Source organism: Lolium perenne, chromosome 4, assembly GCF_019359855.2.
Source record: "Lolium perenne isolate Kyuss_39 chromosome 4, Kyuss_2.0, whole genome shotgun sequence".
NCBI classification, from domain to species: domain Eukaryota; kingdom Viridiplantae; phylum Streptophyta; class Magnoliopsida; order Poales; family Poaceae; genus Lolium; species Lolium perenne.
The window spans coordinates 118,481,445-118,505,451 of record NC_067247.2 but is presented as its reverse complement, the minus strand read 5'-3'; the positions used below and the strand labels follow the sequence as shown (position 1 = coordinate 118,505,451).

General features: G+C 45.1%; 1 protein-coding gene across 1 annotated transcript; it reads left to right on the top strand.

The window, feature by feature from the left end:
• Positions 1-19,387: 19,387 nt before the first annotated feature.
• LOC127293727 (serine/threonine-protein kinase 54) lies at positions 19,388-23,203 on the top strand. The gene is made up of 6 exons (XM_051323368.2): positions 19,388-20,382; positions 21,540-21,661; positions 21,860-22,062; positions 22,147-22,321; positions 22,408-22,542; positions 22,654-23,203. The coding sequence occupies exons 1-6, from the start codon at positions 20,091-20,093 to the stop codon at positions 22,858-22,860; spliced, it is 1,134 nt and encodes a 377-aa protein (XP_051179328.1). The 5' UTR covers positions 19,388-20,090; the 3' UTR covers positions 22,861-23,203.
• The last annotated feature ends 804 nt before the right edge of the window (positions 23,204-24,007 follow it).

Sequence of the window (24,007 nt, the reverse complement as noted above, 5' to 3'; positions counted from 1 at the left end):
AACCCTTTGTGTGGCGCCCCTCACGCCGGCGCCACACCTCATTGTGTGGCGCCCGTGCGTGCGGCGCCACTATCCCATCCGACGTGGCGTCCTCGACGCTGAGGTGTGCACCGATCTGACGTGGCAGCATGTGTGGCGCCGCTCCCATCGACGCCACACGGTGAAACTGTGGCGCCGCTCGGAAGGGCGCCACACATCCACTTATGTGTGGCGCTCGCGCCCGCCCCAGCCCGAGATCTCCTCTCTTTGCCTCTCTGTTTCGCGTGAAGAAGAAGGGCGGAAACAGACATGTGTAGCTGTTTTTGGGATGTCGGAGCGCTCTGACAAACATGTTATACACAATTTCAGCGAGCACATGCCAATATAGATGATGTACTAGCTAATGAGAGAATACATTACCACGAAGTTCAGAGAGGAAGCAATAGAAGTAGATCTGCCTTGGCGAGCAGTCCTGTCGTACTGGCTTTGCGCAACCTCATCGAACTCGATGGGGTCGTCATCATACGCGTGGTTCACTAACTCGATATGCGTACTATCATGAAACCATTGGAGATAGTTGTTGAAAGCGGCCAAGTCGTGAGGGACAAACTCGTCATTTCCGCCATTCCGTATCGCTTCCAAACAGTGTTGGAACGCTGTCAAGTGACCTCTATGATGTTTAGGCCAATTTGTGATCTTCCTCTGCTGTTGCCTATCAAGCCTATGGAGCGCGTGGTCCGTGTCTTGCCACTGAGGTGTGCACTCCTGATACAACATAAACTGTCTCATCACTCTATGCGGCTGGTGGTATTCAACAAGCCACATGCATATGAGTGGGCACCGTATACGCCAGAAACCCGCCTCCTCCGTGCACTTGGGGTTGAGGTCAGTCATCGCCCCGCCAATACGGTAGAAGGTACCATATGGCTCCCAATCCACCTGCAACATACAAATATTTCAGAATTTACAACATGCCAGTAGAATTTATGAAGTCGGATTGCAAAAGAGTGATGGCTTAAAATCGGTTACTGCTCAGCGGTAAGAGTGTCCAACTCCTCAGTGTACTGTCTGTACATGACCATTGGATCGCTCGTCATCTCCGAGACATTGTCCCAAAGGTATGCCCAAGTGGGCTCCCGATCAGGGTTGTCCGGGTAATGAGGCCATGGCCTCTCGTTGAATACCCTGGGCCGCCCAACTGATAGGCGGTCCCAGCTCCATACGGAAAGTAGGAGCAAGCATCCACCAATACCGCCTTTCCCAGTCCTGCGACAAGCTTTGTCCAACTGTGTACATAAGACATTTGGTTAGTACTTTGTCTAGCAGACTACTATAGAGGATAGTACATGTACCAAATCTTCACCTGGCGGTAGAGGTAGGCAAGTGCTGCTGTTTCCCAACTCCACGGGTGCTCCAACACCGTAAGCGCCCTGAGCCAACACCAATTGGCCAACTTCCCACCACTATCAGCAAAGAGAGTCCTCGAAATCATATACCACAAGTACACACGGGTGTAAGTCCTGATAGTGTCACGCTCGGCCCCTTGCGGGCAAGTACCAAAGTTTGCCCTGATCCAAGCAAAAGGTGCGCCGGCGGGAGTTCTCTCCTTTGGATCTGCTGGCGGCGGAGGAGCCCTACCAATAAGGTCCTCCATCTGTCTGCGCCACCCATCAGAAGTTGTGTTCATACAAAGTGGCTCGCCCTGAATAGGAAGTCCAAGTATCATTGAAACATCCTGAAGAGTAGGGGTCATCTCGCCGGCCCTCAAGTGGAAGGTGTGCGTCTCCGGCCTCCACTAGCGACAAGGGCGGTGAGTGCCGTGGCGTTCATGTTCGCCCCCCCCCCCCCCGGCTGACAAGCGTGATGAACGGGGAAGACCGGTGGGCTGGATGAACTCCGTGTACCTCTCGTCATACGACATTTCACTAACTGTGCCGTGGTAACGAATCTTCAAGGGTTGAAGAACCCTTCTGTTCTCCGTCATATGAAAAGCCCGGTGATCCCTGTCATACTCTTGATCTAGGAGCCACGCCATCCTACATGTTTACACAAATACACCATATTATGAGCCATTCCACTAAGAAATATGAGCAACACATACATGAGAATCTAGCTTTTGCATCACATATACATCACACATACATGAGAATTCATATCCAAATAAGCCATCACACATACCTCACATACATACATCCACTTACATAAGAATATGGATACCTCACATACATATATCCTCATTGAAATTTGATGTCTAGGGTTTCAACAAATCTAGGGTTTCAACACATAGATACATGAGAATATGGATTTCAACACATACATGAGCACATTGATTCAATTTCTAAGATTTTCATATCTAGGGTTCCATGTCTAAATTGAATTAAATCCGAGAAAATCATGGATGAAACGAAGGGGATCGAGGGAGAATACCTTGAGGAAGGGATTGGGAAGAGATTGCCCGGACAGATCTGATGATTTGGTGGTGGATTTGGTGGGGGAGAGGGGGGGGGGGGGAGGACCGCCGGCCGCCCTTCTTCTTCACGTGAAACAGAGAGGCAAAGAGAGGAGAGCTCGGGTTGGGGCGGGCGCGGGCGCCACACATAAGTGGATGGGTGCCACACATCCACTTATGTGTGGCGCCCTTCCGAGCGGCGCCACAGTTTCACCGTGTGGCACCGATGGAAGCGGCACCACACATGCTGCCACGTCAGTGCACATCTCAGCGTCGAGGACATCACGTCGGATGGGAGAGTGGCGCCGCACGCACGGGTGCCACACAGTGAGGTGTGACGCCGGCGTAAGGGGCGCCACACAAAAGGGTTAGATGGGTGAAATAGTTTCGCCGGAGGGTCAGTCTGTGCTATAGTTTCAGAAAAGGGTTATTTCAGAAAAGGGTTATTTCTGTGTAAATCGCCCAGACCTCACGCACAGGTGAAGAGTAGCAAGTTCGTTCCCTTTATTTGATAAAGAGCCTCACGCAGTATGGTATTGCCAGCTGTTTGTTGATATATCATAGCGCAAACAACGAGAAAAATTAATGCTAAACAAATTTTGTACATAAATTTGCATTGAGATTCTAAAAAATATTAAATATTGCAAGACTATGATACTACTCCATGATAATACCCACTATAGAGATAGTATCATATAGTAATATCATATACATGATACTTACAACTATGACCAGTCTAAGGCCGTACTAGAGGCTTTTTTTAAGGACTTGGTAGGGCAGCAGCGCATGGTTATCATCTAATGGACAACAAACGGCCGTTGTACACGTATCAGTCAGTTACCGTATGCACACCTATACATGTGATCACCATGATTCTTTTGTAACCTTTTTTGAAAGAGTCCGGCGTAACCATCCATGTGGTGAATTGAAATGGTGCCGGCCAATACTGTGCCTAGACCAGAGCAATTATCTCATAACTTAGAACTAGCATGCCGCGTAAGAGCAAATCAAGGTAACAAGCAGACTAAAATAGCATGGTTTAGGCTGAGAAATGCAGAGTGGCTCTCGGGTGCCACACACCTCCATACTTAGAAAAATATTAAAATAATAATAAAAGAGGTCAAAAAATATTTGAACTTTTTTTGAAATCAAAGATGATCGTCTATTGTACTTGTATAAAAATATTTCCTTAGAAAATTACTTTCATTGTATCCTGCGTAAAAAAAAACTCGAAACATCCCATGATCATGTACTATTCACTTTATATTCGTTACAATATTGTTTTTTTTTCTGAAGACCATAGGAATCATTTCTTTTCCAAACAATTTTGTTTTCGAGTACAAACTTGACCATCCTTGGTTTCTAGAAAGATTCAATTTTTTTGACTTTTTAAAATTACTACAATTTTTTGGTGTATGGGGGTGTGGCACCCGACATGTAGGATAACGTTGCATAGAAAACAAAAATTTTCCTACCGCGAACACGCAATCCAAGCCAAGATGCAATCTAGAAGACGGTAGCAACGAGGGGGTATCGAGTCTCACCCTTGAAGAGATTCCAAAGCCTACAAGATGAGGCTCTTGTTGCTGCGGTAGACGATCACTTGCCGCTTGCAAAAGCGCGTAGAAGATCTTGATCACGATCGGTTCCGGCGCCACGAACGGGCAGCACCTCCGTACTCGGTCACACGTTCGGTTGTTGATGAAGACGACGTCCACCTCCCGTTCCAGCGGGCAGCGGAAGTAGTAGCTCCTCTTGAATCCGACAGCACGACGGCGTGGTGTCGGTGGCGGTGAAGAAGTCCGGCGGAGCTTCGCTAAGCTACGCGGGATTTTTGGCGGTGTGGGGGGCGGCTTGGGTTTGGGCGGGGGTGGCCGGCCACTTCAAGGGGGGCGGCCAGCTTGTGGTCTTGGGGTGGCCGGCCCCCTCCCTTGGCCCCTCATTATATAGGTGGATCCCCAAGGGTTGGTGTCCAAGTCTTCGAATAAGACCCGAACCAAAAACCTTCCATAAGAGGGGGAAACCTAGCCCAACTAGGACTCCCACCAAAGGTGGGGTTTCCACCTCCCATATGGGGGGGTGGCCGGCCCCCTAAGGGGGAGTCCACTTGGGAGGTCCCCCACTAGGGTTGGCCGGCCATGGAGGTGGAGTCCCATGTGGACTCCACCTTCCTTGGTGGTTTCTTCCGGACTTTTCTAGAACCTTCTAGAACCTTCCATAGAACCTTCCGCGACATTTTATTTCACATAAAATGACATCCTATATATGAATCTTATTCTCCGGACCATTCCGGAACTCCTCGTGATGTCCGGGATCTCATCCGGGACTCCGAACAAATATTCGAACTCCATTCCATATTCAAGTACTACCATTTCAACATCCAACTTTAAGTGTGTCACCCTACGGTTCGTGAACTATGCGGACATGGTTGAGTACTCACTCCGACCAATAACCAATAGCGGGATCTGGAGATCCATAATGGCTCCCACATATTCAACGATGACTTTAGTGATCGAATGAACCATTCACATACATTACCAATTCCCTTTGTCTCGCGATATTTTACTTGTCCGAGGTTTGATCTTCGGTATCACTCTATACCTTGTTCAACCTCGTCTCCTGACAAGTACTCTTTACTCGTACCGTGGTATGTGGTCTCTTATGAACTCATTCATATGCTTGCAAGACATTAGACGACATTCCACCGAGAGGGCCCAGAGTATATCTATCCGTCATCGGGATGGACAAATCCCACTGTTGATCCATATGCCTCAACTCATACTTTCCGGATACTTAATCCCACCTTTATAACCACCCATTTACGCAGTGGTGTTTGGTGTAATCAAAGTACCTTTCCGGTATAAGTGATTTACATGATCTCATGGTCATAAGGACTAGGTAACTATGTATCGAAAGCTTATAGCAAATAACTTAATGACGAGATCTTATGCTACGCTTAATTGGTTGTGTCCATTATATCATTCATACAATGACATAACCTTGTTATTAATAACATCCAATGTTCATGATTATGAAACTAATCATCTATTAATCAACAAGCTAGTTTAAGAGGCATACTAGGGACTTCTTGTTTGTCTACATATCACACATGTACTAATGTTTCGGTTAATACAATTCTAGCATGATATATAAACATTTATCATAAACATAAAGATATAAATAACAACTACTTTATTATTGCCTCTAGGGCATATCTCCTTCAGTCTCCCACTTGCACTAGAGTCAATAATCTAGATTACATTGTAATATACCTAACACCCATGGCATTCTGGTGTTGGTCATGCTTTGCCCTAGGGAGAGCTTTAGTCAACGGATCTGCTACATTCAGATCAGTGTGTACTTTGCAAATCTTTACTTCTCCATCTTCGATGTACTCGCGAATCGAGTGGTAACGCAGCTTGATATGCTTCAGCCTCTTGTGTGACCTTGGCTCTTGTGCATTGGCGATGGCACCCATGTTATCACAGTAAATGATTAATGGGTCCAATGCACTAGGAACCACACCGAGCTCTACAATGAACCTCTTCATCCATACCGCTTCTGATGAAGCCTCTGAAGCCGCTATATACTCTGATTCTGTTGAAGACTTCGCCACCGTGCACTGCTTCGAGCTTGCCCAGCCATCGCAGCACCATTCAATATAAACACGTACCTGATTGTGACTTAGAGTCATCAGGATCAGTGTTCCAACTTGCATCGGTGTAACCGTTTACAACGAGCTCTTGGTCACCTCCATAACAAAGAAACATATCCTTAGTTCTTTTCAAGTACTTCAGGATATTCTTGACCGCTGTCCAGTGTTCCATTCCTGGATCACTTTGATATCTGCTAGTCAAACTAACGACATGTGCTATATCCGGTCTAGTACATAGCATGGCATACATGATAGATCCTACTGCCGAGGCATAGGGGATATTACTCATCCTTTCTCTTTCTTCTGCCGTAGCCGGTCCTTGAGTCTTACTCAATACCTTGCACAGTAACATAGGTAAGAACCCTTTCTTACTTTCGTCCATTCTAAACTTCTTTAGAATCTTGTCCAGATATGTACTCTCAGATAGCCCTATTAGGCGTCTTGATCTATCTCTATAGATCTTGATGCCTAATATATATGATGCTTCACCAAGGTCTTTCATTGAAAAACTATTATTCAAATAACCTTTAACACTGCTTAATAGTTCTATATCATTCCCGATCAATAATATGTCATCTACATATAATATCAGGAATGCTACAGAGCTCCCACTCACTTTCTTGTAAATACAGGCCTCTCCATGACACCGTATAAACCCGAAGTTTTTGATCACCTTATCAAAGCGTCGGTTCCAACTTCTTGATGCTTGCTTCAGTCCATAGATTGAACGCTGAAGTTTGCATACTTTGTCAGCATTTTTAGGATCGACAAAACCTTTGGGTTGTACCATATACAACTCTTCCTCAATGTCTCCATTAAGGAACGCCGTTTTGACATCCATCTGCCAAATCTCATAATCGAAAAATGCAGCTATTGCTAACAAAATCCTCACAGATTTTAGCTTCGCTACAGGTGAGAAAGTCTTATCGTAGTCAACTCCTTGAATTTGTCGGAAACCCTTTGCGACAAGTCGAGCTTTATAGACAGTAATATTACCATCAGCATCTGTTTTTCTCTTGAAGATCCATTTATTCTCGACAGCCTTTCGGCTATCAGGTAAGTCTACCAAAGTCCATACTTTGTTATCATACATGGATCCCATTTCGGATTTCATGGCTTCTTGCCATTTGTTGGAATCTGGGCTCATCATCGCTTCTTCATACGTCGCAGGGTCCTCATCATTGTTATCCACAATCATGACATTTAGACAAGGATCATACCAATCAGGAGTGGCACGTTCCCTTGTCGATCTGCGAGGTTCGATGGTTTCCTCGTTCGAAGTTTCATGATCATTATCATTAGCTTCCTCTGTTGCCGGTGTAGGCGGTAGTACAACTTCCGTCTTGCGCTACTCTGATCAACGAGTATAGATTCATCAATCTCATCGAGTTCTACTTTTCTTCCTGTCACTTCTTTAGTGAGAAATTCTTTCTCAAGAAAGGTTCCGTTCTTAGCAACAAAGATTTTGCCTTCGGATCTGTGATAGAAAGTGTACCCTATAGTTTCCTTAGGGTATCCTATGAAGACGCATTTCTCCGCTTTGGGTTCTAGCTTGTCCGGTTGTAACTTCTTTACATAGGCTTCGCAACCCCAAACTTTCAGAACGATGACTTAGGTTTCTTATTAAACCATAATTCATACGGTGTCGTTTCCACGGATTTTGATGGTGCTTTATTTAAAGTGAATGCGGCTGTCTCTAATGCATAACTCCAAAATGATAATGGCAAATCAGTAAGAGACATCATAGAACGAACCATATCTAAGAGAGTTCGATTACGACGTTCGGACACACCGTTACGTTGAGGTGTTCCCGGCGGTGTCAATTGTGAAAGTATTCCGCATTTCTTTAAATGCATGCCAAACTCATAACTCAGATATTCACCTCCACGATCAGATCGTAGAAATTTAATCTTCTTGTTACGTTGATTTTCTACTTCACTTTGAAATTCCTTAAACTTCTCGAAAGTTTCGGATTTATGTTTCATGAAATAGATATACCCATATCTACTCAGATCATCTGTGAAGGTTAGAACATAACGATAACCACCGCGCGATGCTACGCTCATTGGTCCGCACACATCGGTATGTATGATTTCCAATAAGTCAGTAGCTCGCTCCATCATACCAGAAAATGGAGTCTTTGTCATTTTTCCCATTAGACATGCTTCGCATCTATCAAGTGACTTAAAGTCAAGTGATTCAAGTAATCCATCAGTATGGAGTTTCTTCATGCGTTTCACTTCAATATGACCAAGACGACAGTACCACATATAAGTAGAATTATCATTTAATTTAATTCGCTTAGCATCAATGTTATGTATATGCGTATCACTACTATCGAGATCTAATAGAAATAAGCCATTCTTTTGTGGTGCTCGACCATAAAAGATATTATTCATAAAAATAGAACAACCATTATTCTCAGACTTGAATGAATAACCGTCTTGCATTAAACAAGATCCAGATATAATGTTCATGCTCAACGCAGGTACATAATAGCAATTATTTAGGCTTAAAACTAATCCCGAAGGTAGATGTAGAGGAAGTGTGCCGACTGCGATCACATTGACCTTGGATCCATTTCCAACGCGCATCGTCACTTCATCTTTCAGCAGTTGTCGTTTATTCTTTAGTTCCTGTTTCGAGTTACAAATATGAGCAACCGAACCAGTATCAAATACCCAGGTACTAGAACGAGAACCAGTGAAATGAATATCTATAACATGTATATCAGATATACCTTCTTTCTTTTTCTTGACAAGGCCGCTCTTCAGATCAGCCAGATACTTGGAGCAATTACGCTTCCAGTGTCCCTTCTCCTTGCAGTAATAGCACTCAGCATCAGGCTTAGGGCCGTTCTTAGGTTTCATAGGAGGCGTGGCAGCTTTCTTGCCACCCTTCTTGAATTTTCCCTTAGACTTACCCTGTTTCTTGAAACTGGTGGTCTTGTTGACCATCAACACTTGGTGCTCTTTCTTGATCTCAATCTCAGCAGCTTTTAGCATGCCAAAGAGTTCAGGTAACTCCTTGTTCATGTTCTGCATATTGTAGTTCATCACAAAGTTCTTGTAACTTGGTGGCAGTGATTGAAGGACACGATTAATCCCCAGTCTGTTAGGAATCACTATTCCCAAGTCACTGAGTTTCTTCGCATGCCCGGTCATGGCGAGCATGTGCTCACTAACGGAGCTGCCTTGTTCCATCATACAGCTGAAGAAATGTTTCGATGCTTCATAGCATTCCACGGCCGCATGAGTCTCGAATATAGCTTTCAGCTCATTCATCAACTCATGAGGATCATGGTGCTCAAAACGTTTTTGAAGATCGGATTCCAGCGCACAGATGGCACACTGAACTTGAGAGTACCGAGTTTTCCGAGTCGCGTAAACAGCTTTTACTTCATCGGTTTCATCTTCTGCAGGAGGGTCACCTAGCGGTGCATCAAGCACAAATTGCAGATTTCCACCAGAGAGGAAGATCCTCACATGACGGAACCAGTCGGTGAAGTTGCTACCGTTGCTCTTAAGTTTCTCTTTCTCTAGGAACTGATTAAAATTGATTGGGGACGCCATCTCTACAACATATATTTGCAATAATTTAGACTAAGTTTATGACAAATTGAGTTCAAATTTTAATTCAACATAATTAAAAACCTAAGTGAACTCCCACTCAAAACAATATCCCTCGCATTGTCTTAGTGATCACACGAACCAAATCCACCGCACCTAAACCCGATCATCACGAGAAAAGGTGTGATTTCAATGGCGAACACTCAAAGTGTTCATCATATCAACCATATGATTCATGCTCTACCTTTCGGTATCACGTGTTCCGAGACCATGTCTGTACATGCTAGGCTCGTCAAGGCCACCTTAGTATCCGCATGTGCAAAACTGTCTTGCACCCGTTGTATGTACTTATTGAATCTATCACACCCGATCATCACGAGATTCTTCGAAACGACAAGACTTGGTAACGGTGCTACTAAGGATGAACACTTTATTATCTTGAGATTTTAGTGAGGGATCATCTTATAATGCTACCGTCGCGATCTAAGCAAAATAAGATGCATAAAAGGATTAACATCACATGCAGTTCATATGTGATATGATATGGCCCTTTTGTCTTTGCGCCTTTGATCTTCATCTCCAAAGCACGGACATGATCTCCATCATCTTCGGGCATGATCTCCATCATCGTCGGCGTAGCGTTAAGGTCAATGGCGCCGTCTTCATGATTGTCCTCCATGTAGCAACTATTACAACTACTTTGAAATACTACTCAACATGAAATTTAAAGACAACCATAAGGCTCCTGCCGGTTGCCACAATACAATAATGATCATCTCATACATATTCATCATCATATTATGGCCATATCACATCACCAAACCCTGCAAAAACAAGTTAGACGTCTCTAATTTGGTTTGCATATTTTACGTGGTTTAGGGTTTTCGAGAGAGATCTAATCTACCTACGAACATGAACCACAACGTTGATACTAATGTTTTCAATAGAAGAGTAAATTGAATCTTCACTATAGTAGGAGAGACAGACACCCGCAAAGCCTCTTATGCAATACAAGTTGCATGTCGAACGAGGAACAAGTCTCATGAACGCGGTCATGTAAAGTTAGTCCGAGCCGCTTCATCCCACTATGCCACAAAGATGCAAAGTACTCAAACTAAAGATAACAAGAGCATCAACGCCCACAAACCATTGTGTTCTACTCGTGCAACCATCTATGCATAGACACGGCTCTGATACCACTGTAGGATAACGTTGCATAGAAAACAAAAAATTTCCTACCGCGAACACGCAATCCAAGCCAAGATGCAATCTAGAAGGCGGTAGCAACGAGGGGGTATCGAGTCTCACCCTTGAAGAGATTCCAAAGCCTACAAGATGAGGCTCTTGTTGCTGCGGTAGACGATCACTTTCCGCTTGCAAAAGCGCGTAGAAGATCTTGATCACGATCGGTTCCGGCGCCACGAACGGGCAGCACCTCCGTACTCGGTCACACGTTCGGTTGTTGATGAAGACGACGTCCACCTCCCGTTCCAGCGGGCAGCGGAAGTAGTAGCTCCTCTTGAATCCGACAAAGACGACGGCGTGGTGTCGGTGGCGGTGAAGAAGTCCGGCGGAGCTTCGCTACGCTCCGCGGGAGATAGGGCGGAGCGGGGGGCGGCTCGGGTTTGGGAGGGGGGGGCCGGCCACTTCAAGGGGGGCGGCCAGCTTGTGGTCTTGGGGTGGCCGGCCCCCTCCCTTGGCCCCTCATTATATAGGTGGATCCCCAAGGGTTGGTGTCCAAGTCTTCGAATAAGACCCGAACCAAAAACCTTCCATAAGAGGGGGAAACCTAGCCCAACTAGGACTCCCACCAAAGGTGGGGTTTCCACCTCCCATATGGGGGGGGGGGTGGCCGGCCCCCTAAGGGGGAGTCCACTTGGGACTCCTCCCCCACTAGGGTTGGCCGGCCATGGAGGTGGAGTCCCATGTGGACTCCACCTTCCTTGGTGGTTTCTTCCGGACTTTTCTAGAACCTTCTAGAACCTTCCATAGAACCTTCCGCGACATTTTATTTCACATAAAATGACATCCTATATATGAATCTTATTCTCCGGACCATTCCTAACTCCTCGTGATGTCCGGATCTCATCCGGGACTCCGAACAAATATTCGAACTCCATTCCATATTCAAGTACTACCATTTCAACATCCAACTTTAAGTGTGTCACCCTACGGTTCGTGAACTATGCGGACATGGTTGAGTACTCACTCCGACCAATAACCAATAGCGGGATCTGGAGATCCATAATGGCTCCCACATATTCAACGATGACTTTAGTGATCGAATGAACCATTCACATACATTACCAATTCCCTTTGTCTCGCGATATTTTACTTGTCCGAGGTTTGATCTTCGGTATCACTCTATACCTTGTTCAACCTCGTCTCCTGACAAGTACTCTTTACTCGTACCGTGGTATGTGGTCTCTTATGAACTCATTCATATGCTTGCAAGACATTAGACGACATTCCACCGAGAGGGCCCAGAGTATATCTATCCGTCATCGGGATGGACAAATCCCACTGTTGATCCATATGCCTCAACTCATACTTTCCGGATACTTAATCCCACCTTTATAACCACCCATTTACGCAGTGGTGTTTGGTGTAATCAAAGTACCTTTCCGGTATAAGTGATTTACATGATCTCATGGTCATAAGGACTAGGTAACTATGTATCGAAAGCTTATAGCAAATAACTTAATGACGAGATCTTATGCTACGCTTAATTGGTTGTGTCCATTATATCATTCATACAATGACATAACCTTGTTATTAATAACATCCAATGTTCATGATTATGAAACTAATCATCTATTAATCAACAAGCTAGTTTAAGAGGCATACTAGGGACTTCTTGTTTGTCTACATATCACACATGTACTAATGTTTCGGTTAATACAATTCTAGCATGATATATAAACATTTATCATAAACATAAAGATATAAATAACAACTACTTTATTATTGCCTCTAGGGCATATCTCCTTCACGACAGCCAAAAGTCTCATTCCGATTTAGCCCTAGCTACTTTCAAATAGCAGTTATACATATGTTGTTTAGCCCTAACTAATATTAAATGGTAGTTTTAGCACACAAGTACTACTTATAGACACAAATAGGGGTAGTTCATAGTAGACGACGGCATGGAACATCTCATTCTTCTTCTTCTTCTTCTTCAGATCTTGGTGTCGCCCTCTTAGCCCATATAGTGTCTGCCCACTCCTGCCTCGTGTTCCTCTAGGATTTGTTATCGGTGGCACCAACACCATGGTCAACATCAACCTCGTCGGGTGTCACTGCATTCTCCTGCGGGAAGAACTCATCCAAACCCCACCCTAAGATCTAGTTGTGTAGAATATAAGATGCAAGGACTAGCTTAAGTTGGGTGGAGAAGGTGTGTGACGGCTTCCGATAAAGGATTTTAAATTTGTTATTCAAATCAGTGAATGCCCTCTCGACAGTGGCTCTAAGGCTAGAGTGTCTAAGATTGAAAAGTTTTTTGATATTTTTGGGGTAGAACCTTGATGGGAACTTATTGAGATGGTACCTTGTTGATCTGAAGGGTGGAAAAAATCCAGGGCGGCAAGCATATCCGGCATCAGCTAGGTACAACTTACCCTTGAGGACTTGGAGGCAGTCATGTCTCTCCACACTATTAGATAGCATCATGAGCTGAACTTTTCCACCCAGCAAGCACATATGTGAACCTCGTATAAAAATCAACAGTGACAAGCACATTTTGGCTTATGTACTGCTTTGTTCCCCTATAAGCATGAGCCTGGATCTGGGCACTCTTGTAGTAATATAAGTACCATAAATCACCCCAATACATTCCTGCCATGAACATGAAAAAATTGTTATGCTTAAGTGCAATACAAGTGTGTAATTGTCTGGAAGATAGTATTGCTCACCTTAAAATATGGAAACCGGTGGTAACTATCTTTGACCTTCACTAGTAGGAAAAGCTTCATCAGTGGCGCACGAAAATATGATTCTGTGGTGCACGGGCGGTGCACCACAGAAACTTCGCCACAAAAATAGAGTTTCTGTGGCGCACCGTAGCATGCGCCACAGAATTAAGGTGTTCTGTGGCGCATACGTTCCAGCTGCGCCACAGAAATAGGTGCGCCACTGAATTCTATTTTGGTGCGCCACAGAACAATGTACAGGTACACTCGATTTTGTGCTCCCTGGTGTATTATACAGGTTTTATACAGGTTTTGTACACAGTATACAGGTATAATATAGACAGATAGACAGATATAATATGGACACATATAACATAGCAACATTATACATCATCATCACAGTACTTAGAGCCCGATTGAGATACATATATAGTGGCAAGTGTCAAATGTTTTGCATACAACTCTTAATTCATACAAATTTCACAATTTCGAGATACAAAGTAGTCTTCATCCGGTTCCTCCTTTGCTCCCTCATCTCTACCCACCAGGCTCGCTTGCATCGGGGTCTTCATCCAGTTCCTACTATGATGAAAATGGAAGAAAGTGAGACCAACAAGTCCGATGCACAAGAGAAATGGAATAAATGCCTCATACATTGTTGGTCAACACAAATATTAACATTCAGGGATGACGTAAGTGAGACCAAGTCCGATGCACAAGAGATTGATATTTGTGCTATCTTACCAGGCTCACTTACGCCACCCCCGAGTGTACGGTGACCAAACATTTTAATCATCGGCATTTTAAAAATCTCAAAGCAAATGGAACGACAAAATGGAATAAGTGCCTCATACATTGTTGGTCAACACAAATACTATGGTCAGAAACCATAGTTGCAGTATACACCGCAGTATACTTTGCTGAAGGGCCCCCTTTCCCCGGCCGCCGTTCCGTGAACGGGTGATTGACGACACAACAACGCCGATCTGCCTCTCCGGCGCAGAACCACGGTAGTCCCTCGCCGTCCAGTGAACGAGTCCTTGATGCAAAGACCGTGCCGGCCTGCCCAGCATTATGCCGGGCCGTGTTGCCGCGCTTCGGGCCGTGTGTCCCGCGCCCTGCACTGTTCGCCTTCTTGCCCGGTGAACCAATAGACTGATCGTTGGAATAAGGAAACCGATGACGGCCGGTCGCAAGATTAAATTGCGATCGGCCGTCATCGGCTTCCTTATTCCAACGATTAGTCCATTCGTTCACCGGGCAAGAAGGCGAAGAGTGCAGGGCGCGTGAGACACGGCCTGAAGCGCGGCAACAGGGGTCGGCATGATGCTAGGGAGGCTGGCACCGTCTTTGCATTAAGGACTCGTTCACGTACTGGACGGCGAGAGAAGAAAAGTGGCATCTGCTGCAGGTCGGCATTGTTGTCTCGTCAAGGACTCGTTCACGGAACGGCGGCCGGGGAAAGGGGGCCCCGTCTACAAAGTATATTGTGGCGTATAGGTGACCAAACATTCTAATCGTCGGCACTAAAATGGAAGAAAGAGCCAAGTGGTATCTCAACTAGATATCATATGCCTCATACTTTGTTGGTCGAAAGGAATATTAACATTCGGGGATGGGGTCAGCGAGGCCAGGTAGGATGCACAAGAGATTGATATTTGTGCCATCGCACCAGGCTCACTGGCCCCACCCCAGAGTGTACAAGTGACCAAACAATTTAATCATCGGCACTAAAATGGAAGAAAGGCCAATGCAATTAAGAAGTAGCTAGTATGAACTAAATGGAATGCCTCATACTTTGTTGGTCGAAACAAATATTAACATCCAGGGATGGAGTAAGTGAGGCCAGGTAGGATGCACAAAATATTGATATTTGTGCCATCACACCAGGCTCACTTGCTCCACCCCCGAGTGTACGAGTGATCGACCAACCATCTAATCATCGGCAAGTACAAAAACACCAACAAACCAGCAACCATGGTGACATAAGTCAAGATGCTCATACACACATAGCATGCATGGAGCAGATGCTCCAAAGGGATTATTCATCACTTGGTATATAGACCAAGTGATGCTGGCAAAAGAGAGGCCAATCAAGAACCAGTAAATCCAGTAAGTGATAGATATGCCTAAACAAGCAACAACACATAGCATATCCCAGCTAACCAGATGAGACAAGTCTTGGTAGCCAACTGAATCACCTAGCACCACCTAGCCTTTTAAAACCATCAGAAACAGTCCTTTTTCTTCAAAGGATACCACAGTGGCATTCATTTACATGATCCCCTACTGTGGATATCTCTATTTTCATCAAAGCCAACAAGAAAAAGAAATTTATCATTACTCAGTTGAGTTCAAAACAAAGCTGGGGTACCATAAGGGATTATTCATCACTTGGTAGTAACCAAGTGATGCTGGCAAGAGAGAGGCCAAGCCTGAGCTAGTCAATCCAGTAGAGATGGATATGCATAAGTAAGCAAGAACACATAGCCTATCCAAGTTAACCAGATAAAACCAACCTTGACAGCCAACTTAATAACCTACCATCACCTAGTCGTTTAAACCATCAGAAACTTCCCATTTTCTTCAAAGGATACCACAGTGGCATTCATTTACATGATTCCCTAATGTGAATATCTCTATTTTCACCAATTATCCAACTATGAGATGCAACCAGTGGCAGTAGCAAGAGCTACTGAGGTACATCAACCATAAATTCATCCAAGCCAACAAGAAATAGAAATTTATCATTACTCAGTTGAGTTCAAAACAAAGCTAGGGTACCCAACTCTAGTTGGCTTCCATCCAAGCTTCAATAACACATCAAAGGAATCATTACTGCATAATTAAGGAGTTCATCCAATACATGGTGAGAAGCTACAGAGACATAGCTTCGGACAAAGACAAAGAATGACAGCATACATGGTGAGCAATAGCTTCGGACATTAAGTAAAAGGCAACAGCAATGAGCCAACAGCAGCAAGCACAGCACAGCAACAGCAGCATACATTGGTGAGCAATAGCTTCGGACATTAAGTAAAAGGCAACAGCAATGAGCCAACAAAGAAGAAGTTAATAAAGACAAAGAATAAAGAAGCAGACATCAACAAGAACAAGACAACAACAACAACGTACATCAGCACACCGATAGCAGCATTTCGTCGAGCACCTTGTGCGCGCGCGGGAGATGAATTAAGAGGGAGGGGAGGGGATAGAGATCACCGACGACAGGGGTGGAGGAGGAGGTTGAAGATGACGGCAGGGGTGGAGGAGGAGGAGGACGCGGCGGCTCCTCCACCTTGACGCGACGGCGGCCCCTCCTCGCGGCGGCCCCTCCTCGCCGTAGCGGCAGCTTGTGCTGCAGGTGGCGGGGATGGGAGGAGCGTGGCGGCATGCGGCCCTCGCGGAGGAAGGCGGCGGCGACGGCGATGGCGACGGCGACGACCATGGTGGCGCGCGGCGGTACGGATCGGAGGAGAGGGGAGAGGGGAGAGGCGCGCGGAGGTGAACATGCGTGGGGGAGGGCACGGCGATGATATATAAGTTCCCTTAGTTCTGTGGCGCACCAGAACAAGTGCGCCACAGAATCAACTACTTCTGTGGCGCACCGAAGCACGTGCGCCACAGAAACAGTTATTTTTGTGGCGCAGCACGCCATGTGCGCCACAGAAATACCTACACTAATAATTGGTGGTGGCAGGATGTGGGCCCCATATAATTTCTGTGGCGCAAGGTTCAGTAGTGCGCCACAAAATTAAGCTATTTATGTGGCGCACCTAGCAAGGTGCGCCACAAAATAACATTTTGTGGCGCATTTTTAGAGGTGCGCCACAGAACTAAGCTCCGCCTATAAGGGTTTTCCTACTAGTGCTTGGTGGAAGTGCTTGGAGATGGTAGCTTGATCATCTCTCCTCTAAGCTCTCCAATAGCATAAATGACTTCCTTGAAGTACAGATAGATTGTATCAGTCGATCCCCTCCATGAGCTATGAATCACTCGGAATCTTTGGTTATGGACAAGAGCATGAAGGAACATAACCACTTGCTCTTCGATGTAGGTGTGAATGTTATCTCTGAGCAAGTGCCTTGACTTTAATGTGTGCACAAGTTGTTAAAAGCCGCTCTTTTCATCCTAAGCATGTTCAAAGCTTATATGTCGCCATTGTTCTGGATGTAGTTCATATTTATCATCCTCTCTCTGTCGCGTTCAAACATTGGTGCATATGTGACGCGGGGCCTAGTGTGTCGACTCTCTCTCTCTGTCTCTCTCTCTCATTAAAAGGATGTAGTCCTGAAGCATAGCTACGAGGGCACCCCGCTTGAACGAAGAGCCTCAGCAACTCGGCCTAATTATTTCTATGTGGCGTACATATGAGCTAAATTGGCCCGAGGTTTAAGAAAATGAACTAAAGCACTAATGGTAGAGGTGGAACAAGGTTATAGGTGCTTACAGTTTACTTCGATGGAGGCCTTATTCTGCCGGAGCCGGAGTCAATTCTAGCTCACGCCATCTCCCCCATGTTCCCTGCACAATCCTTTCATCGATTTGCGCTTGCCAGCGCTACGGAAACCGCCGAATCAAGCGTGCCTTCCCGGCCAACTTTTGGGGCGCTTTAATTTTCATGCGCTGCATCAACTCTGTGCGACCGAGCCTACCAAACATCTTTTTTTTTACCCAGCGGATACGGGGAAACAGGCTTACAAGCAGACAATCACGCCCTTACTGGTAACTAACATATGACATTTGCATTTTTTCATAGGAGAAAACTTTACTACCCTAATCACGTGCAAAACGACCCTAAATAAGTTAAATGCAACATTTCTTAGATAATAACAAACTTAAAAGAAAATGCATTGACATAGCTGTTGCTTAAGTTCTTGTATCTTTTATGACAGCGTGCAGAGATACAATGCAGTTAGATAGGCCATTTGCTCATTTGAACCTGATCTCCGAATTTCTATTCACGTGTCCTGTTTGAAGCTTATCGACCACAAGAGTTGATAGACAATGACTCGAAAAAAAAAGTCGATAGACAATGGTTATTTGCGAAGAAAAACACTCACAGCCGAACTACAGAGCACAGACATGTCAACTCATCATACGGTTGGAATCCTAGCAACTTTAATCCAAAGACTACGAAGATACGCTCATCAGTGTTTCACTCAACAGCCGAAGGGGTCAGAAGTCAGAACTGCTACAATTTTGCAGAAACAACGCGGATGCAAAAAAGGTAGAGGAGCACCAAATTCATCCGTTCTCGGGCCAAATACTCCCGATACATCCCATTCGTAGTGATTCTAGCAACCAAACCACGACGCTTGTTTATCCTATCTTCCTATACACAGCAGTTCTCCAGAAAGAAATACAGTACATGTTTTTTTGTCTGCCTAAGAGATGATGATTCTTTCATGTGGTGATGGATGTATATATCTACGGGGTTTGGGTTTAGAAAGTAACTTAGACTTTTAGTGTCCACCAACCAATTGACCAACTATCTTCAATCTTGTTCTAAGAGTATTATAGGACGACACATGTAAATTGAATATATATTTGCATACAGGACCTAGAAGGTGGTTTTGGTCGGCTTTGCTCGGGTGCCAATACTCGGATTTGCTTGGTTACGGGCCTATCTAGCACGCAAGCGACTAGGAACAGAGCAACCATGCGTACATGAGTATATACCATGGGAATATAACAACTTTTGCAAACCATATGCTAATTCTCAACCATGTATATAAACTTTCTTGAAGCAGTCAGTCTAGGGTAACCATCCATGTGGAGAATTGAAATGGCGCCGGCCTAATACGTGTGGCCAGACCGGAACATTCCACTTTCGACTTGTAGCAGAACCGCTGTGTGCTCACTTCCAACGCAAGCGACGGAAGTCCAGGGCGAGGGAGCGGACAAGCCGAAGCTCATCAGCAGAGCCGGTGGCCACCAGCGAGAATAAACAAATCTCAGCCAGCCTCCCCCACCCGCTCGCTGGCCATCGCTTAGCTTCGTTCGTCAACACCCGCGAGCGAGGACCGAGAGCTAGCGAGCCGCCGATGGTATCGCCGCCTCGGTCCGATCGGAGATTCCCATCCTTGTAGCAGCCGAGGCGCCGCCCGCCCTCGCGGATTTCGGACGGCTCTGGTCGGTCTGATTTGACGGCTTGGACGGGCCTTCTTTCCGGCGAGCTTCCTCCCTCCCTCCAGCCTGGTCGGTCAAACTTGTTCTTTTCCATTCGCCACGCCCGGCGCTCTCTGCTTTAGTTTCCACCGGATCTGCCCCCTCCCCCTTGTCCGGCAGCCTGCGCGGTGAGCTCCGGCCGGATCAGCGTCCTCCCGAGCCAGGTACCCTCTACTTTTGTCAAGGAGGCAGTTCTTGGTTCAGGTGCCCCATCCCATCCCAACTCCCAAAGATGCTCTGCGGCGCACCAGTTTCGCGTCTCCGATAAGCAACTCCTGGTTGTTGGACCTGCGGTCTAGTTCTTGAAGAACAAAAAAAAAACATCTTCTTTCGGCTTCCTGGAAAGAAAGAGAGAGATGGCGTCGAGCACCAGCGATTTTCCGGATGTGAAACCCAAGCTGAAGAAGTCCGGGAGCATGGGGAGCAGCGCCGACGCGTACGTGCGCGCCGACAAGATCGACCTCACCAGCCTCGACATCCAGCTGGAGCAGCGGCTCACCAAGAAATGGGGCAAGGCCGATCTCAAGTCCCAGGGACCCAAGGCGGACTGGGAGATTGACCTTGCTAAGCTCGAGATCCGCTACGTGATTGCTCAGGGCACCTACGGGACGGTCTACCGCGGCACCTATGACGGCCAGGAAGTTGCAGGTATCTATCTGTCTATCTATCTCAGTAGATCCATTAACACGTGTGTATAGGTAATGGCATTCAGTTTCTTGCTATGAGAATTTGGTTTCTCTAGCATGAGATGAATGATATGTGTTTATTTGCGTTGATTGTACTCACTCCTTTCCTATGTTCTACAATTTTCAGTGGGTACAGGTTCTTAGTAGTGTTAACTGTCAACATTCAGTAGCATGCTTATCTAATCCAATTCCAATTCCAATTGGACGCTTTAAATCATACTAGTTATTTAGCAAAATGCAATGTCTGACAGCTTGACAGTCCCTTCGACGTGTTCTGTTAATTAATCAAGAATTTCATGCTAGCTCTCTATGCTTCACCCAAATGCCTGGCCATATGTGTAAACTCGCTTACACACATCTAAAAAGCCACGTCTAGTTTGTTTTTATGCACTTCCGTATTCGTTTATCCTGTTTTCAGTACTGACATGCTGTATATGAATCATGTAATCTATGGTGATTTTGTAGATCATTATTTTTCCCTTCCCATGCACTGCTTAGTTCACACAGCATACGTATTGTGGAGTTGGCTTCTAGCCTTGTATGGAGTACGAGCATAGTTTGATAAAATGTCAACCTACTGTGAACCCAACAAATTTTGTACTTGCTTTGTTCTAAGGACCCCCCTTTATAGATGAGTTCAGATAAATTTATACACGGGTATTTAGCAACTTAGTCGAACAATTTCTTCCAATAACTAAAATCAACGTCATGCAAAGCTTATTTGTGTTGCTTTGTACCGTCTGTCCAGGGTTCCTTCCCAAGCTTCTCATTTCTTGGCCCAATTTAGTGTTTTTCGAGTTTCATTGTTTTGCGAGCAATATGGAAGAGACTTTGTTGTTCCACTGAGGACTTCAGTTAGATTTCATAGTTTCGCCACCAAGATGGTTTAGACTTCTTCCGTTGAATACTTCAGATAGTTGCAATTCTTATTGGGGTTCTTTTCAACAGAATGTATTATTTTTTAACATCAAAATCTCCAGTTTTTACTCAAAATGTGCTATCAACGTGCTTGCCGCTTAATCAGATTGAGGACTTGGCATTGTCCTGTTCACAGTTGTACACATTATATAACCACTATTTCATGGAAGAAATTATAATGTTTCTTCATATTATATGCAGTGAAGCTATTGGATTGGGGAGAAGATGGTTTTGCCACAGAAGCCGAAACTTCCGCTCTGCGAACATCATTTAAGCAGGAGGTTGCTGTTTGGCATAAGCTCAGCCATCCTAATGTTACAAGGGTGAGTATTTCCAATCATACATAGCTTCCAGAAATGTTATCCATCTTCATGTGATATACGTGTTGTTCTTGTAGTAACAATGATAGCTCAATGTATATTAGCTTATTATCCAGGATTAACATTTGTAGCTGACATCACCCATACTACTCTCGAGCTACTTGACAAGTACTTAAACACATGTCATAATATCTTCTGCAGTTTGTTGGTGCATCTATGGGGACGACCGACCTTAAGGTTCCAGCCAACGACAATGGTGCGCGTGCCAACTTGCCGGCCAGAGCGTGTTGTGTTGTGGTAGAATATCTAGCTGGAGGCACTTTGAAGCAATATTTGATAAAGAACAGACGGCGGAAGCTCGCATACAAAGTTGTGGTTCAGCTTGCATTGGATCTGTCCAGAGGGTAATAAGCACTTCAGCTGAAATCACTACCATGCATTATTTCTGTCTGAATACACTATTGATAACCTGGCGCTTTTATTTGCAGATTGAGCTATCTACACTCTAGAAAGATTGTACACCGTGATGTGAAAACCGAAAACATGTTACTTGATACACAGCGAAACCTTAAGATTGCAGATTTTGGTGTTGCTCGTGTTGAGGCTCAGAATCCGAAGGATATGACTGGTGCGACAGGCACACTTGGTTATATGGCCCCAGAGGTAATGTATTGGACTGATTCCTTCAGTTTTGTATCTTCTACAAATTAACATCCCACTGAGTAATCTGTTCTTGTATGCATTTACAGGTTCTTGATGGTAAACCATACAACAGGAAATGTGACGTTTACAGTTTTGGCATATGTTTGTGGGAAATCTATTGCTGTGACATGCCATACCCAGACCTAAGTTTTGCTGATGTCTCTTCAGCTGTTGTTCATCAGGTTTGTCCTGTATTCTAGATATACTACTGCTATGCTATTTCCTTTCCTTCTCTCCTAATGATTTGCGTGGAACACAAAGAGCAAACGTAATTATTCCTCGTTGGTGTACAGAATTTGCGCCCAGACATACCTCGTTGCTGTCCAAGTCCGTTTGCAAATATCATGCGTAAGTGCTGGGACGGGAATCCTGATAAGCGTCCTGATATGGACGAGGTGGTGCAGCTTATGGAGGCTCTCGATACAAGCAAAGGTGGCGGTATGATACCAGATGGCCAGTCATCTGGTTGCTTATGTTTCACCAGGGCACGAGGCCCGTAGGGTACTCTCACCCTCGGTTTATGTTTTGCCCATCGATATGACTGGGAGCTCCACAGCATGCTTCCCATTGTCACTTGTGCAGTCGCTGCTTGCAGCCCCCGGTGGTTGTGGTCGACATACGTCCTATAGCAGTTTGATGTTGTAATAGCTGTTGTTAAGAAAGTCGGTGGCGGTCACACATGTTGTGTTTTACAACTGAGATCACAGATAAAGGCCTTTCATTCTTGAAACTGCTGCCTTTCTGTGTCCATTTGGCGGCATTGTTCGATGTCTTTTAAATCTTTTTTCACTGTGTATACCGAAAAACAAATAAAGGTCATATAGATACTGCTGTGTGCGTCCATTTCCTCTGTCTGCGCCCATTTTTTTCACTGTGTTCTGCATATAGTCTGTTTATCAACCGTTCACATGCTCAGGTCACTCTGAGCCATGATATGGCGCTGCGGTTTTCCATCACCTACTGGTTCTGCATGTATTGAAAGGAGCAGAACTGATTTGGGAGATGTCATTGATATGTGACTTGTTCTCCAGTGAAAGCCGCAAAATTTGAAATCCAATTTGTAGTCCAAGATAGCGTGATACTGTCGCTAAAAAAAGGACAGTGGGATACTGTAAACCGTCTCCAGCAAAGTAAGATACCGCAGTTCACAGTATCACACTAGTAGACTGTGACTTCATGGGTAGTTGTCCACAGGAAAGATGTGCTCAAAGAAAGTAGAACTGATCAACCATGAAGTCACTGTCTACTACTTTCCTTTGCATAATAACCAGTTCAGTGGCTGTGATCATCCGCCGACTGATCCCAGCCTGCTCTACACGCTTTTTTTTCGCGTAAAAGCTGGTGGTAAAATAAACTTCATCGTGGGTGGCACAATCATTCATGGGACTGACTGGGATAAAAAAAAAAAAAACTACATGGATTTTGATCAAAGGGCGTTTGACACCACATGAAAAACAAAGAACTTCTTTTTTCCCTAAACGGGATCAAAAGCTTTGCTCTAACACAAAGCGCAGCGTGTGTTTGTTGGGGAGTGTCCAAGCATTGCACTCATTCCTTATTTCCCAAGAAATTAGCAATGTGAGAGAGGAGGCGATGGCCTTGCGATTCGGGATTACTCCGTTCATCATCATACTTCACCAGTTCTTG

Excerpts from the sequence above, each read along its gene's own strand:
- LOC127293727 (XM_051323368.2), top strand. The coding sequence starts at position 20,091 with ATGGCGTCGAGCACCAGCGATTTTCCGGATGTGAAACCCAAGCTGAAG. Across the intron at positions 20,383-21,539 it reads TGACGGCCAGGAAGTTGCAG|TGAAGCTATTGGATTGGGGA; the intron begins GTATCTATCTGT and ends TATTATATGCAG. Across the intron at positions 21,662-21,859 it reads GCCATCCTAATGTTACAAGG|TTTGTTGGTGCATCTATGGG; the intron begins GTGAGTATTTCC and ends TATCTTCTGCAG.